At 38.1% G+C, this 18,979-nt stretch overlaps 1 protein-coding gene across 1 annotated transcript in view; it reads right to left on the minus strand.

Moving 5' to 3' along the window:
* ADGRG6 (adhesion G protein-coupled receptor G6) overlaps nt 1-18,979 on the minus strand; it is a 136,283-nt gene that overhangs the window by 11,268 nt on the left and 106,036 nt on the right. Inside the window, exons 18-21 of the mRNA XM_060168023.1 lie at nt 14,839-14,966; nt 13,642-13,910; nt 12,366-12,462; nt 9,932-10,215 (exon numbers count right to left, since the gene is read on the minus strand). Of these exons, the coding sequence (XP_060024006.1) occupies nt 9,932-10,215; nt 12,366-12,462; nt 13,642-13,910; nt 14,839-14,966 (778 nt within the window). The remainder of the gene's footprint in view (nt 1-9,931; nt 10,216-12,365; nt 12,463-13,641; nt 13,911-14,838; nt 14,967-18,979) is intronic.

An 18,979-nucleotide genomic window follows, 5' to 3' on the forward strand; every position in this document is an offset into this window, starting at 1 on the left:
GGGGCTTACACTTACTTAGAAGGTGCTTTATAAATTCCTAATGAAGTTACTGGTTGAAAATCATTACATATGTTGACTCATAGAGGAATGCCATTATGAAAATACTAAATTTTGGTCACTGCTTTCGAATAGACGACTAGCCTATTAAAACATTCCTGGGAGGGGTTTCCCTGGTGGCGCAGTGGTTGAGAGTCCGCCTGCTGATGCAGGGGACGCGGGTTCGTGCCCCGGTCTGGGAAGATCCCACATGCCGCGGAGCGGCTGGGCCCGTGAGCCATGGCCGCTGAGCCTGTGTGTCCGGAGCGAGGCCTGCGTACCACAAAAAAAAAAAAAAAAAAAAAAAATTCCTGGGAAATTCAAACACATTTACCTCTGAGAAGTATAAATAAGGCATTCAATGACCTAAGTAGTATTAGTAATCAGTAATAGTACCATTTTATTTATTATTATTACTATATAATTTTATACATATTTATTTAAGTAAAACACTTATTTTATTATTATATTACTAATAAAGTATTATTAGTAATAAAATAATTAGTGAAGAAAATATATCCTAGTGACCTAGTTATTTGTCTAAGATGATATCAGATAGGATAGGGGAGTTCTAATTTTAAAAGAAAGCTCTAATAAATATGAATCAAATTTCATTCATTCAGAAAATACACACCTACACACACCCCTCCTGAAAGTCCCTGTGCTGTGGACAAGGAGGGAAGCTGGGTTGGGGAGGGAGAGCTGGAGACAAGAAATCGACTTGCAGCCTGGCCTGGAGCTCGGACGTGACAGGTCTCAGAGTGGGAGAAAGACTTTGCTCCACACTCAAAACCCCTCAGAATCAGGACCTGCAGGTGGATCTACCTTCCCAGGGAGTACAGGATAGACACTGGGTTCGGACCCCATCTTCACACTCTGACTAAATCTGATTGCCTTTCAAAGCCTTCCTCACGGACAAACCCCCAAGTCCCTAACTTGCTTGCTAACACAGAAAATCCCTTTAATAAGCACACATGTTCTGTAACACGGGTAGTGTGAATACCCAAAGAATATATAAAATGTGGATGGGTTTCCCTTTGAGAACCTTTCAAGTCTTTAAGAGGTGGTGGCAGTTTCAGAGTAAAGAGAGCAGAAGGCATGGAAGCTTGAGGTGACGTCATCATAGGTTACAGATGAAGGAGTCTGTGGTTGGAGAAGGAATCCTTTGCCTTGGCTTGACTCTATTTTTGTGAACTGGGACAGAATTTGCAGAATTTGTTGTTGGAGGTATTTTTGTCCTACAGCTGAAAATATAGCTAACCACGTGTTTCTTAAACAATTGTTTAACAAACTCACGTATCAGAGCTGTAAAAGATTATAAACTCCAATTAAGGACTTTGGTTCTAAGGCATCAATCCTGGCATTACTCGCTCTCGGGTCCCACACTGAGCAAATGATTTTCTTTTAGCTGAGGCAGAAGTTGAAAATTTCTAGATGTTGTTTCCCTTAACACTCAGAAGTTTTTATAAATGTCATATATATCGGAGGAAAAACTTCAGAGCGTATGTCTGGTGTTTTGAGGACACTGGAAGAGACCTAGTTCTTGGATTTGCTCCTTTGGCCTTGCGGGGATATTAAGATGTGAATTATTTTGAGGCTCTGATGCTGACCACAGTCACATGGGAGTAGGTTAAAGCCAAGAAAAACTGACTTAATAAAACAATTTTTTAGATTGTGCAGTGCTGTTCTGTATCATAATTACATAGCATTAGATGACACTGCCTACTTTTAAGCAACCTGTAAATATACAGGCATCCACTAAGTTTAAGAGACACGTATATAAATTAGATTTAAAATCTGATACACCTCCTCTAAAATTATTTGATCGAAGTCATTTACATGCTCTGTCTCCCACTATGAGTTGTGATGCTATGGGACAAAAGCAGATAATAGGCGTGAGAAATTAGAATTCTCTGGAATAAATATATTTTAAAATTCCAAGGTATTATGCAGATTCTTTAGCCATGAGGTATGTTTCCATTTTAAATTAGAATAGGATTCTCATAATAGGTTATTTTACTATTTGTAGTAACTAGCCCTTTTCACATGAATTTAAATCAGTCTGGCAATAAATATTATCCCAAGATTATTTTAGGACAAAATATCCCTCTTAGAGTTCAGCTGTGGGAAACGTGGAAGGTATCCACATCTGGAAGAGCACACATGCCGTATGGAAAGAAATTCTGAACACTGCAAGAAGGAGGAGTAGAAAATGCAGCAGGAGAGCCAAGGGCACTTGGAGGCCAAAGTGAAAAAACAGAGGGCTAGTCCCTCTTCAGTCTTGAGGGTTTTTTTTTCCATCTACTTACAGATTTTGGTTCCAGAGCAGCACTTAAAATCACAAAACTTTAAAGAGTTTTACATTGGCATCCAAGGGGATCTGTTTGATTCTAATCCCCAGCTCTGCTCTCTTTCAATGCTCATTTCAGTCAAATGTTTCCCCTTTGAGAATCTTTATATAAACCCACGCACCTCAAAGAGGCTCTTCATACCACCTGGAAAAATATGCTCTTCTAGTTTTCTGGAAAGCTGTGACCAGGGACCAGAATAATTGGTTTTTACTCCTCATAGCGCCTTACAGCTTTATTTAACTGACCAAGGAGTAGGGAACATTGCCCATAAAAGCTGGACGCTAAAATGACTGAAAAGATAGAAATCAGAGGCAAAGTCACTGCTTCATCTTGACAGGCTTGTGCTAGTTTCACAATGGCCCTTTTGGGGTGAATTTTAGCCCAGAAAATGACCGCTCTGATGAATGTAAGCCAGTTCCTTAGCAATAGTTTCTTCAGGTTGATAACTGCTTGGATTCTTTATCTTACCCATACAAACCCAGATTTTATGCTAAAACAAGAAAAAATTTAAACTTTCTTTAAATGAACAGATCCTAACCAGTTCTCTACCTGCTCATCCCTTGCCTTCCTTTAACCTCCATTTTTCACTAACCAGAGGTTTCTGCTCACTTTTAAAAATAACTTAGACCAATATATGAATTCAAGATATCTTAATTCTCAGCAAATCTTGCAATTTTCTCAATTAAAATAAATGGCCTTTTCCATTATGATGGAGGAAGGGCGTTACAGGCATGTGGGAAAGAGGGCCTGTCTGTGAGTCCTGGTAGGAAGGAAAACATAAGGAATTCCACCTCGCCAGGCCCTCCTAGAGAAGCACACCAGGGGCCAAGCCTGACTCAAAAAACAAGGAGAAGGGACACCCAAGAGGGTGCTCTAAACCTCTAAATGTGGAGTGAGAAACACTCTGAGAAATCTCGTCAAGTAGTGGGTTTGAAAAAAAAAAAAAAGCTTCCTTCTAAAGTACTGGCTTTATATCCAGACTGTATAGGCTTGTGTTTAATCTTGGTCTTTATAAGAGCTGTTTAACTATTTATTTAGGAAAAATAAAGATATCCTTACATTCAGTATTTTGGCTAGGAATTTGGCTCCCACATAGAATTCATTCTCTTAGGTTGAGTTTTGGCAGAAACATGTGGAGCAAATGTAAAACAAGTAGCCAAAAGGATGTTCTCAGATCTCTAGCCCGATTATCAAAAGTTTTTAAAAAACTGCCCAAGCTTCCCTTGGATTTGAAAATAAATGCCATACTGTAAAATTCAGGGAAACATGTATTGTCATCCTTTTACTGGTCTACAAAACCACTTTCAAGAAGTCTGGTGAAGGAAAACAAAACAAAACAAACGCCTTAGGTGCTCATTTCCTAATGAGTTCTTTACCAGCCAAGGGCCATTGACGCTTTCAGCAAGGCTCATCATCAATACATTCTGACAAACGACCTAAGTTGATTTTTCTTACCCTGGATAATAAAGATCCAGAAACACAATGAAGGGGAAGACTGCAGATATAGATAACTTTTCAGACTGTGAGATGGAATCCATCAAGAATTAATCAAACAAGGTGTTGGGGCAAAAAAGGATACGTGGTCTCGATAACTGATCTTTGACAAAAACGATCTAGATAACTTCTGAGCTTCCCAGCAAGCCTAAGTCCAAATCTTCCAACAGCTCATCTGTTTTGTTGTCACACAGACGTAGCCAGCTGGCTGCTGGGCTGGGGAATCTCTAGAGTTTATGACTCTCTCTGGGAACCTCTTGAATCCTCCTTTCATTCGACAAGGTGCCCTTTAGAAAATTATTTCTCTGTGGCACAAAATGCTCTGCCAAAAGATGAGTAATTTATTTCCTTGCAGTGTGTAATGTCTCGGCCAACATGATGCCATTTCAGATGCTAACGGGTTTAAAGGTGGTTCATCTCTTTACCTTGGCGCCGATTCACCGTGTGTGTTGTACATGTGATCGTGGCCCAGCTTAACCGTCAGGAGGCTCCTAACCCATCATTTTATTTAATTTTCTTAGTTTACCAATAGGATTAAAATAATAATGATAAATACATTTCTATAGATGGTTTTTGCTGAATAAGGGTAAGAGAGTAAATTTCCATTGATTCATTAAATGTACATTTATTAACAATTTTTTTAAAAGGACATAGAGACTCACTTCCTAGAAACTTTGAAATAAAATGTTGAAAGGGCAGTAATTGGTTTTATTTTTTTGGCTCATGCTTTGTCATCTAATAATGTGCTTTTCTGTTTTCATATATGCTATGTTATAAATAGTACACTGATCTTAGGTAAGTCATTAACTCTTCTAAGCCTGTTTCTTCATCTGTAAATGGAGCGGATACCCTTTTTCTTGGGACCTACTTTTCAGATTCGCTACAAGAATTAGATCACAGATGTTGTGTGAAAGTCTTTGTGAACCACAATGCACTGTGCAAATATGTTATTTCTGTTGCTCTGGGTATCTTAATATTACTGAATGAATTACTGGCATACATGACCTCTGATGATACCCTTCTGTGTTCGCCATTGCAGCTTCTATTTGCACAACCATATGCTGCATGGTATTATGCTGTCATATATACGTACAGAAGATGGGCTGATTACCCCCAAAACAATCAATATTGTTTCACGTGCATGGAAAACTAAAGTTGAAGATTAAGCTCTCAGTATGGGGCTAGACTTTAGATCCTGATGAACTTGTCAAGAGAGTTAAACCTCTCTATATATTGGAGAAACCTAATCTAATCAAAAATGTCAAATACTTTTGTACGGTAATGAAAAAAACATACATTCCGAGATACTGTTCATCGTTTGTATACTAAGCAGCAATGTGTACAGGCTGCATCTTAGAGCAATAAATCAATCCTGCAAACACATCAATATCGCCAAGGGACACAGATGCCCAAGAGGACTCTGGCCAAGATCTTCTCAGCAACCAGAGAATTGCCTTTTACTTCTTTAGGATGAATTACATTATATTTCTTTAAGTACAGGCTAATGTTCTCAGGCATGTGAATTATGACGTACTTTCATCAAACATCTGTTCTCTTTTGAATAGCAATTTGTATACCATATAATTTTCTCAAGTTGTATTCTTTAGAAAAAATTAAAATTTCTAATAAAATGATTTGTCACTTTCATCCTGGGAAAGCAGCAAAGGTAGTAAAAGGAGTTAGAAACATAATTGTGCCTCGTTAAGAGAAGGTATGTTTATCTTTTCATCTTAGAATTAAAAATTCAGTGAAATGATTAATATATAACAATCAAATGAAGTAGGTAAGAAAAAAGAACAAAGCAATATACGGTGGAAAATTAGAAAATAATAAACTTGGTTTAAGCCTGGATTCGAGTGACTTCATTTGCTTATTCAAGTAGGTAAAATTTTAGTTAGAGCCACACAGACTATAAGAATTTTATCATATCCAGTTACCATGATTTTTTGGAATTAAATTGTATAATTATAAGTGTACCTAAAAAATAAAAATTCATATAAAAATAAAAATACATATTGAAAATAAACAAAAATAAAACATCTAAAATAAAAATACATATATAAACTTTAATATATAAGCTATACAAATATATGAGTACTGACATAGTTATACATGTATATGTCTTTGTACACACACACATACATACATACATGTATTCCTAAGAATCCTGAAAGATAAAATGGATTTTTAACATCTTTGAAAAAAATCTTTAAAGACATACACAAAAGTGAAAAGAAATCTGTTAGCAAAAGCCACTCCTCTGATACACGTGCCCTGACACCACTGCTCAAACACATCTTGTCCTCACAGGTCCCACCTCTGTAACACTACAGGGTGACTTGTGACCTTGCTGATTTTAAGATGTTCAATTATAAGCCAAATCTGAGAAGATTAAAATTTACTTTGGCATAGTTGTAGGTTTCAGAATATTGCATTACATTATAAACCTTTAGCCATTGCTAATTCTTATAATGACAGGCTTCAGTTCACTACAATATCGCATTAACATGAAGCTTTCTTATCCTAATCACTGCAGAAAAATAAGAGTTTAATGACCAAGCCAATGATAAGTGTTTTGCAGTAGCACACTTTCTAAATTTCTCTTGACTCTGCTCATGTATCTCTAGCTCCCCCATTCCCACCATAGTCTAAAACACCTTACCTTACCTGGACCATTGCAATAGCCTCTCATCTACAGTCTCTATTGGGCTGCTCTAATCCATTCTCTACATTATGTCCAGCTTCATCTTTACAAAATGTACATCTGCTCATATCACTCCACAGGCCTAAAACCTTTCAAGGACTTCCAATTGCCCTTATGAAGATCAAAACAGAGAGCCTCCTGGTCTAGCCTTTGCCTCCCTTTTGTGTCACACCCACTGCTCTGCCACTCTCCTGCTCTTTCTGGGTTCTCAGCTTATATGGTCTTTCTTTTAATGCCTTGAGTATGTGCTATAATCACCAACTACAGCAAACTTTTTGCACACGAAGTGCCCTCTACCTGAAACAGTTTTCCTCACTCCTACTCCCACCTTTCACCTAGTTAATTCTTATTGATCCTTCAGATTTCAGCTTAGACATCATGTCTTCTGTCATGTGCACTCTCAACACCACCATGTACACTTTATACAGTGACATATTGGATTAACCTTAGTCTCTCCTACTACAATATAAGCTCCATGAGACAAAGGGATCAGGTCATGTTTTTTTGGTGGAATAAAGAATACTAGAAAGAAGTCGACACAACGTAGTTCACCTAAGTTCAACATGCATTCACCGAATCGTTTCTTTAAACTGTCTACGTTCTACATGCTTCTCTTAATAAAGCATATACCTTTAACAACCAAGTCTCTCATGGAAGGTTCTGAAAATGATGCAAATAAAAACCATTAAATGGCTTTCCATGGTGTCCTCTGAAGCTTTTGTACAAGGCTGGCCAGTAAGGAATTGTTAGACTCATGTGCTCTGTATCACTGTCTTTTAATTTACATTTCCTTTTTAGGAGGTGTTTTTGATATCATTGGATGGGCAGAAATCTGCTCTGAATTTATATCATTTAAAATCAGCCTTAAAAGTCAGTGATTTATGAAGAACACTCACTCTATGATGGTTTACAACATTTTTCCCTCCTGAGAGAAGACCTACGCTGGGAAAAATAAAACACCCCGATTCTCATTAATGGAAACAGAGCTGAACAGACAACTGTAACTGTTGAAGGTTGCTGAAACTGCCAGGAAATTCTAAAAGCAAAAACAAGGTTGGGCTGGCAGATTAATGTGCCTTTCATATACAATCCTGAAATATAAAACCATGGAATTTTCTAATGTTAATGGACATTTTTGTCAATATTTGTCTAGGCACTTTTATGTTGTGTATGATAGAAGAGATTAAAAAGAGGAAAACTCACTTTACAAAGGTGGATCCCAGTGCAGAGGTATTCATATGCTACCTCTTCAGTTTCCAACTTCTGGAGGTGTACTTGAGGCTTATTATTTTATTCACTAAAGATAATGAACCTACATAGTTCCTCTGTTATGGGAGAATGGATCTGAATAAAATTTGCTCAACTAATTAATGCATATTTATGCTGGAGGAGTCTCAGATTGAATTTAGACCATCCCCAAAGCCTCTCCCTTCTTCATCCACCAATCCAGTTACTGATTTAACAAATAATTATTGAGCACCTTCTAAGTGACAGGTTTTTCTACAGGAGCTCATGAGCTAGTGGGAAACGTAGGAGGAGAAGCAAAACAGATATGTATGATACAGAGCAGTAAACACTCTCCTGCAGGTAAATACAGACTTTTCTTAGAACACACCTGTTGGGAGCTCCTACCTAGGCATCTCTCCTGGTGAGAAGCACAAACCTGATTTCCACACTTTCCATCCCAGCTCAGATTTGTTCAACTTTAGTCAGGTCTTCCTTTCCTAGACACCTTCAAGTGTGTGACCGGTAGCTTCAGGTAAGCCAGTAATACTGCCCTGCTCAAAAAGATTCCAAACTTTGTCACCTCATTCCTACTGGAGTGTGGGCTTCATGGAGCTTCCAACATTAAGGAGTTTCATCAACAACACAGGGTATATCCAATGTCTTATAGAATGTTATTGAGTTTTCAAAAAAATACTTTATGTTCAATTAAGCTTAAAAGTTAAATTCATCCTAAAAGGTAACCCTCCTACGCTGTTGGTGGGAATGTAAGTTGGTGCAGCAACTATGGAAAACAGTGTGGAAGTTCCTCAGAAAACTGAAAATAAAATTACCGTATGATCCAGCAATGCCACTCCTGGGCATATACCCGGACAAAACTATAATTCAAAAAGATACATGCACTCCTATGTTCATAGCAGCACTATTCACAATAGCCAAAACATGGAAACAACCTAAATGTCCATCAACAGAGGAATGGACAAAGAAGATGTGGCACATATACACAATGGAATACTACTCAGCCATAAAAAAGAACGAAATAATGCCATTTTTAGCAACATGAATGCAACTAGAGATTATCATACCATGTGAAGTAAGTCAGAAAGAGAAAGACAAAAACCATATGATATCACCTACACGTGGAATTTAAAACACGACACAAATGAACCTACCTACAAAACAGAAACTGACTCACAGACATAGGGATCAGACTTTTGGTTGCCAAAGGGGAGAGTGGGGAGGGAGAGGGATGAACTGGGAATTTGGGGGTGGCAGATGCAAACTATTACATTTAGAATGGATAAATAACAAGGTCCTACTGTATATCCAATCTCTTGGATAAATCATAATGGAAAAGAATATTAAAAAAAAGAATGTCTGTATGTGGATAACTGAGTCACTTTGCTGTGCAGCAGAGATAGACACAATATTGTAAATCAATTATACGTCAATAAAAAAAATTTTTTTAAAGTTAAATTCATCCTACAGTACACTAGGGTAAGTGTTACGGAATCTGAAGCATGACAGTAAGCTCCTTGAAGGAAGCCTTGTACTTCTGAACAGAGCAAGCCATTTGTTAGATTGTTGAATTGACTGCCATATCTTATGAAAAAATAAGCATTTCTGAACTAGATTGTTGGTATTTTTTCTGAAATCCAAGGAACCAAGGAATCAAAGTGAATTGCTCTGTCCCTGCACAGAGTCTAAAGATTCTTCTGGCCAAGAGCACTACACCCACATGGTTCCATGGAGAACACCAACACTCAGCAAAACTGTAAAGAAAGCAAACTTCATCTGTGCCTCTCTTTACACTTCCCATTGGGCACCTCCTTGCCTATATCCACTCATGCAACAACATATATTTATTGAGCACCTACTATATTCCAGGCATAGTTCTAGGTGCTTGGTATATATATCACTGAAAACAAATAAACAAACTGATGTTCTACCTCTTCTCTCCATTCGAGGTCTTTTTCACGAGTACCCACCCTGTGCCTGGAACTGTGCTCAGCACTTGGGATAGTGACTTAGAAACTTAGCATGGCATCTGTCCAACAGTGAAGCTCTTTGCAAATATGGTAAAATTAGAAAGGGAAAATGGTGCGGTTACCATTTATCTTACCTTGTAAAGAATTGAAGATGGAGAAAAGGTACATGAAAGGGACATTCAAAGGTCCCCAGGCAAAGAAAGCAAACCCCCATGTCATGCCCAGTAGAAACGTCAGGCTGACCACACTGCGCAGGTTCCTTAGAACCTCCTCGCGTAGCGTCCGGCTGCTCCTTTTGCCATTCCTCCCGCAGATCTGCACCATCACCACAATGAACATGGCGACATTCAGGAAAAACATGAGTCCAAAATACCCGGCACAGGTCACATAAAATATGACAGGATCTTTAATCCAACAGCTTAAAGGAGAAGAGACAAGAAAGAACGAGATTTATCATCATGCCCTGTTTACCTAAGACTCCTCCTGGCTAAGTTTGGGCTTCTGCAGATTTCATAGCTGGGCCTTCCTCAAATGCCTTTAGAAAGTCACTTCATTTTCTTGGGCCTCAGTTTCTTCCTCAATGTTTACATAGATTTTTGTTTTTGTTTTTTGCTTTGTTTTGGATAGTCATCCTCTTAATACCTAGTTATTTAAGTCAACAGTTAAGAAAACAAGGTGGTCTCCTGAACTCTGACTTGGCATGAAGACACTCTGTTTGGCTCACCCCAAACCATGTCTACCCCCTTTCTCTTATGCGCCTGCACTCCTGAGGGTGGGAAACTATCTCAGTCTCCGTTGTATTTAAAGGAGGGCCATGTGGACATGGTTCTACAAAATGATAATGGAAGCAGAGTCTGCTAAGGGATTTTTTTACACCTATTCTTGACAGACTCAGCTGGCAAAGCCCTTATTCCTTCTTTCTGCTTCAAACATGAATGCAAGCTCTGCAGCTATAGTCATCATCTTATATCGAGGAAAGAAAGGCCAAGAGAGCTGTAGAATTGCTGGTCCTAACATTTTCAGCCACAAAATTAATGCCAGTTGTTGCCTTCTTCCAAATCTTATCATGTCTTATCATGTGAGAAGAGTAACTCCTACTTATTTAAGACACACATAATTGTGGATTCCATTACTGTGGACAAAATAATTCCTATTAATATAATTGGCTTAGTTGAGGCAAGACCTTATTGTAGAACGCTGATATTCTCATGCTGACACTTCTCATACACAATTAAAAGGCTTACATCAATCATAACATCCTTATGAGATCAGGAAGGATACAAGATCAGGAAGGATACACTTGATATTCAGAATGATATAGATTGGAAAATAGATGAAAGTAATTTTAAAGGGAACTAAGAGTAAAATTAAAATACTGCAATTTGTGGATGCCCCAGTGCCTAACTAATACTATGGAAGTTCTTAGGTACCAAAAAATAGTAGAAGAATTATTTAAGACAATTAAATGAATCTTAAAATTCGAATGTAAGTGGTCATTATTTTGGTTGTGTCTTTCACCGTGGAACACAACCTTCACAAAGGCAAAAGCTGTCTTGAACATCTTTGAGTCCTATAACCTGATTCCTGGCATATAGTAAATGCTCAATTAATGAAAGTTGTTGCTGCCACAACAACTTAATAAGTCGTAGTTTAAAGTTCTATAAGAGTTGACTCACATACTTTTTAAGTTCCCTTATTTAGAACATATGTATTGACTTCTACTTTTAATATATCTTATTTTAAAGGTCCCCCAAATGACACTGCTTGTCCCTGGAGCTAATCTTTCTTTCCATATGGAAGTTCCCCTAGAATCTGAAATTCCTGACCTAGATCCTTTATTTCCGACTAGTTCTCGTGGGGGCTTTGGACTGCTACTTTGGAAATATAAACGGGAAGGCCAGGAGGAATGGAACAGGATTGGATACTGACTGGATATAAAATTTTTATCCATCCATGAAATGTGCACAGAAATGTGGCATCACAGTCTGGAATAAACTCTTTATTCAGTCAGTAATTCATTCAATCAACAAATAATAATATTGAGTACCATGTACTACATAAAATGCAAGAGAACTAATTGCCAAAACTGAAGAGTTTAAAAACCTTAGCTTCAGTGATCTCACAGCCTGAAGGGAATTTTCCAAATTATTCAAGATCCACTCTCTCCACTTCCACACAACACTCATATTGGCACTGAATCCTTCACTGTCTGATGCTGCTACTTAACTCTCTCGAAGATGTGTGTGGTTTAAGGAGGTGGGAGTATTACAGAATCTCCTCAGATAGAATAGGTCTTCTGTGTCTAGAAGATAGTATCTTACACTTCTTCTGAATTCCCCCCAATGAGAAAGCACAACATTAATATGGAAAAGCAGCTCACACGGTTCAGAGCATTCAACTGAATTCATCTGTGGTGTAGTAGAGACCTTGGCAAAGACATGCAAGTACACTTTAACCTTCCAAAATAGAAGCTCACTCACTATTGGGATGGAAACTCACACTAAACTTCAGCAAACAGAGGATATATACTCATCACAAATAAATTCCCAACAAGTTTTTATTACTTACAATTCATCACCTTGTTCTTTTCCATAACTCTCTTTTCCATAAACTTCATTTTGGTTTCTGCTTGCTAGAACAATGGACACAACTAAGGCAGGCAGACCTGTTATAACAAGACCATGATAGAAACAACTTTTCTGAAGCATCTGTAGACTGCTTTATAAGACTGATAATGGCAACGGGGAAAAAAAGAAAGAAAACACTGCATATCATAGAATCAAATTTCTTAGAACAGGCAACTTGGTTAAAAACAACGATAAAATCCCTTTTGTGGTGTGAAACATCCAACTTTAATTAGAAACAATCTAAACCTACTCTTAAATGACAGATATTTAAATATTCTGTTTGCTTACTGGTACCCACTAGAGTACCAGGACCTGATTTATACTGTATGCTGCACCAGAAAACGTAGTTTCATTAATGACACCTGTCAGACTGCCTGAGTTCAGGTAAGAAGGTAACTACAGCTTCATTTTGCCCCTTTCTATAGAAAGAAAAGTCTTTAGAAAAAGTTGGGGGGAAAACAATGGGGACATAAAGTCTTTATAGTCTTTTCTCTCAAGAGGGCCAATATAGTATTTCCATGTACATTTCAGTGGGGAAACGCTACACCACCTGAATTCCCTGAAAGGTGCTTTTGTTGCCTCCTAAGGTGGTACTAACCACCTTGGGAACATCTCATTTCTACATGGCTATCTGAAAAAGAGATTTGTGAGAAAGCTCGAAAATGCCTGGCCCAATACAAAACCCAGATAAAGGAGCCCAATTAGAAGACTGCAAACAGGCTAACACAGCTGTCCATGTGTGGCTGAGGAATCATGGTAAGAAGCTCAAAGCAAGAATTCTGTCAGTATTCTGGTTGCACACACAAAAATAACCTTCTTGCTCAGGTTTCCAGGACATGGGCATGTGTTTAGGGCGAGTGGAGTTAGGAGTCTGAGCTGGCCTTTCTATTTTGAAATATAATAGAAATGCACCACTGTCTGCCAGCTGCCTCTTCAGACTTGCGTGGGCTGGCTCTGGACACAGGAAATAAGGTGGTGGTGACTCAGGAGAGCAAGGGTTTTTTCCCTTTACTCCTGACTTTAGTGAGGAATGTTGAACAGTTTTTAAAAACACCGTTCTGAGGAAGCCCCTTCCTTAGGTTATGTACATCACATCCACATCATTCACAATTTTGAAGTTTCTTTTAGCAGTGCTATTCTTTCAAAATAGGATTTTCCTATGAGAACCTAGTGATTTCCATGATGGACAAAAAGAAAACAAAATTTAGGAGGCTTACCCCAGCCAATGATGCAGAATTTCAGTATGTATCGGCGAATGTAAGTGTTAAATACTTTAACCAGAGCAATGTACATATGAATCGCTTCTAGCCCCATCCACGTAAAGGTAGCTAGAAGGAAGAAATGCAGCAGGGCTGCAATGGCCGTGCAAAGTCCATCCACATGAAACGAGGTGATCCAGCCATCCAGGAGGAAGAGGAGATTCAGGAACAGCAGGGCTGTACTCAGATTCATCAAGATTTTGGAGGGATAATCCCTTCGTAATTTTCTTATAAAGGACAAAAGAAAGATATATGAAAATAATATTGTAAATAAATCTTTTAAGCACAGGCAGTAAATTCGTATCTTATACAGCTCTGCAATAGCCTAGGTAGTACCATCTTTATGACATGGTTCCACTAGGAGGAGGGCTAAAGATATAGGAGTATTTAGCAAATTATAAAGACTTTTTTAAACACTAATTTTATTTCAAAACTGTTTCCAAAATTTCTACTTGGTTACAACAGATTGATTTTTTTTGTTTTGTTTTGTTTTGTTTTTGCGGTACGCGGGCCTTTCAGTGTTGTGGCCTCTCCCGTTGCAGAGCACAGGCTCCGGACGCGCAGGCTCAGTGGCCATGGCTCACGGGCCCAGCCGCACCGCGGCATGTGGGATCTTCCTGGACCGGGGCACGAACCAGTGTCCCCTGCATTGGCAGGCGAACTCTCAACCACCGCGCCACCAGGGAAGCCCAGACTGATTTTTTTAATCCAGGAAAAATTTTAGATTTACAAAAAATAATATCTTTGTTGAAAAGCAATTTCCCTAAAATTTGTTGAAGTTTCTTGATTTTTAATAAGGTCAGGATCCTTTTTTTAAAAAAATTTCCTGTTTCAAAACCAATTTTATAAGATTTGTGAAGCAAATGTTTTCATCTTTTACCATGTAAAAAGCATTTCATACAATTGTTATTTGCTTAAATGCTAATCATCTCTAACAGGCTTAAATACATTTTAAATAGAAATATAGTAACTATAACTTAAGATTCTAAAGGTGGGAAATTCGTGATATATCTTATAAGAAATCTGAACATTAAAACTGAACCACTGTGTGTGAGTCACAAAGTGTATATGTATTTTTAAAAGCTGAGGCAATTCTCTTATTCACATTCTGGGACAGTTAGCTCTGGATTTGGCAGACAGAAAAAAAATACTTACTCAAAAGCAACATATGTCAGGAGGGTAGCTGCTGAAAAAATAGCAGATATTCCACACCCAATATTGGTAATGAAGGTGAGAACTTTAGTGTTTTTTGAATCCAACTGTGAGGCAGTTCCTTGAAGGTCCTACCAAAAACATGAGAAGCAGTTGTAAGAATCTCTCTTTTCATGAAAACGGTGTTTTGTTTTATTAGAAAGGTCACTGATGGCACTTAGAATCTCAGCTCAATCTTAGGGGCTAAAAACAACAGTGTAAATCAGGACATGCGTACCTCATTTTATTGTGCTTCCCTACACTGTACTTCGCAGATACTGCATTTTTTACAAACTGAAGGTTTGTGGCAACTCTGAGTCAAGCCATTTTTCTAACAGCATCTGCTCACTTTGGGTCTCTGTGTCATACTTTGGTAATTTTCACAATATTTCAAACTTTTTATTATTATTGTATTTGTTATGGTGACCTGTGATCAGTGACCTTTGATGTTACTGCTATGATTCACTGAAGCTCAGATGATGGTTAGCATTTTTTAGAGCAATAAAAATTTTTTAATTAAGGTATCTACATTGCTTTTTTAGAGATAATGCTATTGCATGTTAACAGACTATAGTATAGTATAAACATACTTTTATATGCACTGGGAAACCCCAAAATTCGTGTGACTCATTTTCTCTCAATATTTGCTTTATTGCAGTGGTCTGGAACTGAACCCACAAAAAAATCTTTGAGATATGCCTGTACTGGAATTTCCGTTTATTGCACTCTTGTGGATCACTCCATGAAACAAAAATGTAGCATTATTTGAGAGAGTTGCACATTTTTTTTTATCATTACCCTGTTACCCAAGCTCTTTGCACATCAGTATAACTAGAAGAGCAAAACCACTGGGGCCCTAACAAACTGGAGAGGAGGTCATTGTCATGCATAATAAATGACCAGACCCTTCCTATCGTTTGCAAGGCTAGGGACACAAGTGAAAATGGAGGCCACCATGGCCCCGTGACCAAACCTCTAGGTGGGCCCTGGGTTCTTTGATTGGTAGGGAGGGGCTCAGCCGAGACAGCCAGAGGCTGGCGCTGGTGTGTGGCTGCCCAGTCAGAATAGTGCTGAGGCTCTTACTGTGGTCATTTCAGAGCTAGGTATGTATCAGGTGGGGTGGTCTCTGTTTTTTCTTTTTTTGGTTTGTTTTTTCATAAATGAGAAGCCAGCAAGAGTTTGGGGGTCATAGTTTTTTGATACCTATAGACCTGAAAGGGTGCCACTTAAAAGCGTTAGGGGTTGTTGTGAGGGGAAAAAGTCAACATTTTCTAGCATGTGAATACGAAGCCTTAATTTTAATTTCACTGTGCAGAGGGAGGCAGACTTGCAAAGTCCAGGCCTGGTAGGAAAATCTTCCTTTTCTTCCTTAAATGTAGAATTGGGTTAGGGATAAATCTTGAATGAAGACCAACCACTCAAGCCTTGGTTGGAGGAGAAAGGCATCTCCATTATGCAGATGTTTGAAAACGGAGCCTTCTTGGAGAAGGGACATATTCCAAAAGGAATATCTGGTTTAAACTTTTAGGTCTTAAACTACGAAAAAAAGTTTGTGTTATAAGTTTTCATTCTATAATGTTAACTTTCTTTACTTTTCACCAAAATGTCAATAAAATCTGCTACTGAAACAAAGACCTCCAGGAAGTGGTATCTGTATGAGTGTACGTGTGTGAACTCATGAGACGGGGCTCAGTTCCAGGTTTGGCGGAGGCAGGGAGGAGCTGGTAACAGGTTCCCTGTAACACCAAGAAATGCACAAAGTGATGGAATTCAGTGGGCGCAGAGACTCAGGTCAGAGAGGACCGTCCCTATCCTCCTCTCCCGGGAATCCCTGAAAACACTGGGAGGAAGTGGGACTCCCACAGCACACGGGATGGGGTTTGAGTCAGTGCCACTTGACTCACTGGTAGCTTTTACCCCGACCAACATTTCGGTTCCTCCAGGATTTGACGAGGTCAGAGAAATATCTTGGGAACCTCCAAAGGGCTTGTCATTGCCTCTTGAAAAACCTACGGCTCCCATTTAGATGAGGCAGTATACTTGCAAGTCACAATTAAAGCCACAATTTAAAATGTAAATTGAAAAATATAATGCTGTTCACAGTTATACATTTACACACAGTTCTCATGCTGTTTTATACTTTTAGAGAATGAAGAATATGAAAATATTGATTCCTCTGATTTAGCCAACATGAGAATGTACTAATGTTAAAAATATGAAAATCACCTTTACTACAAATAAATGTAGCAGAGGATATGAAATTTTTCATACATTTGTAGATTAGAAGATATAATTATGAATCTGGGGTATGTTTTCAAATTTCTCATATGGTGAATGTGTCATGGGGCAAGGTAGACTCTGGGAATATCTTACACAAGTGAATACAGAGTTTATACATCAAGAAAGACTCTTAACAAGGTTGTGGTGATCTGGAAAAGCTGAATTTCACCAGAAAAGCTGAAATTCACCAGAAAAGATAAATTCTGGGAAGTTTTTCTTCCAGAAGTTTAGAATCTTATAAAAGCAGCCGCAGTGGAAAATGGAAAAATAGCACTGAAAAATGCACCTATCCATATACATGTAAAACTAATTATTTAATCAAATGACAACAGAAAGAGTAATATATAATTACAAACTCATAATAACATTTAAACAAAATTGGAAAAACTAACCATTCAAAGTAACAGGAAGCCAAACCTTGGTTACTTATAGGTCATCTCTGAATAGTGACTGTGTTACTGTTATCTATTTATCTAATATTAGACTTACGACACACACAGTCATGCTCAAACACACATGCAGTTGAAATAATTCAATGAATTACGCTAAAGCTTACATACCTGAAAGATTAATGATGCAAAACAAGTGTTTTATGAAAGAATGATGCTGTCACTTTTCAGAAAAAAGAGAGTATGGAAGAAAACTGAGGGTTTTATTTTTAATTACTTAGGGAAAACATGCTATAGTTTAATTGTTCATTTTCATGGTCTGGCAGTAAATGAAAACATTTATATTTTGGGAAAGTTAAGCTGTTTTTTATGACTGTCCTCTTTATTTTTTTTACTGTTTTTTTTCCCCAGCTTTATTGATATATAATTGGTAAAGAAACAATTGCACATAATTAATGTATACAATTTGGTGAGTTTGAACTTATGTATACACTTGTGTTAACATCATCACAATCCAGGTAATAACTATATCCGTCGCCTCCACAAGTTTCTTGTGTTCCTTTTTCATTTGCTTTTGTTTCTGAGGTAAGAACACTTAACGTGAAATCTACCCTCCTAACAAATTTTTAAGTCTACAATACCGTATTATTAACTATTTTATATAGCAGATCTCTGGAACTTACTCCCCTTGTATAACTGTAACTTTATATGTTCATTAAACAACTCCCCATATATCCCTCCCCCCATCCCCTGGTAACCATCGTTCTATTGTCTACTTCTATACCTTTGACTATTTTAAATGCCTCAGATAAGAGGAATCACGCAGTATTTGTATGACTGTCCTCTTTTTAAATGACTTGGTCTTATCCCTCAGAGCTTTAAGTACTGGATTGTTAGGAAAATTACAACGTGCACGGTTGCTATATGACAATGGCCATTTACATAGGCCAGGTAGATCCATGAGCCAATCACTGCATCCCACAGTTCCTCGCTGCTTCCTTCCAGTCCCACAGGAAGTAGCTGTAAGATTTAAGGGACGGGATAAACATATCTTGATGTCTGTGATTCGAATTCGAAAAGCTTTATTGCCTCGGTACACATTACTCCCATCTCCAACTAAAAAATAAATTTGGTTTGATCCCGCTTATGGAAACTATACAGAAACAATGGCTCTGTTATGATCTGGAGGGTGTACTTCGCACCAGGGAAGTGTCTGCAGACACACAAGCATATCAGGTTATAAGGTAAAGGTGTAAGTCTGTGGATGCAGTCGCACAAGTTGCTGGTTGTAAGGTGGCTCTTGAAAATTTGGTGGGCTGAAAAAACATATCAACGCAATCTAATTTCTGCTTAAAACTGTAGAACAGGCTGGCTAATGAGATAAAACTAGGGCCAAGGGAAAGAAAGCAGGAAGAAAGAAAGGAAAGAATGATATG

The sequence above is a fragment of the Lagenorhynchus albirostris genome, chromosome 12 (assembly GCF_949774975.1).
Source record: "Lagenorhynchus albirostris chromosome 12, mLagAlb1.1, whole genome shotgun sequence".
Taxonomy (NCBI): domain Eukaryota; kingdom Metazoa; phylum Chordata; class Mammalia; order Artiodactyla; family Delphinidae; genus Lagenorhynchus; species Lagenorhynchus albirostris.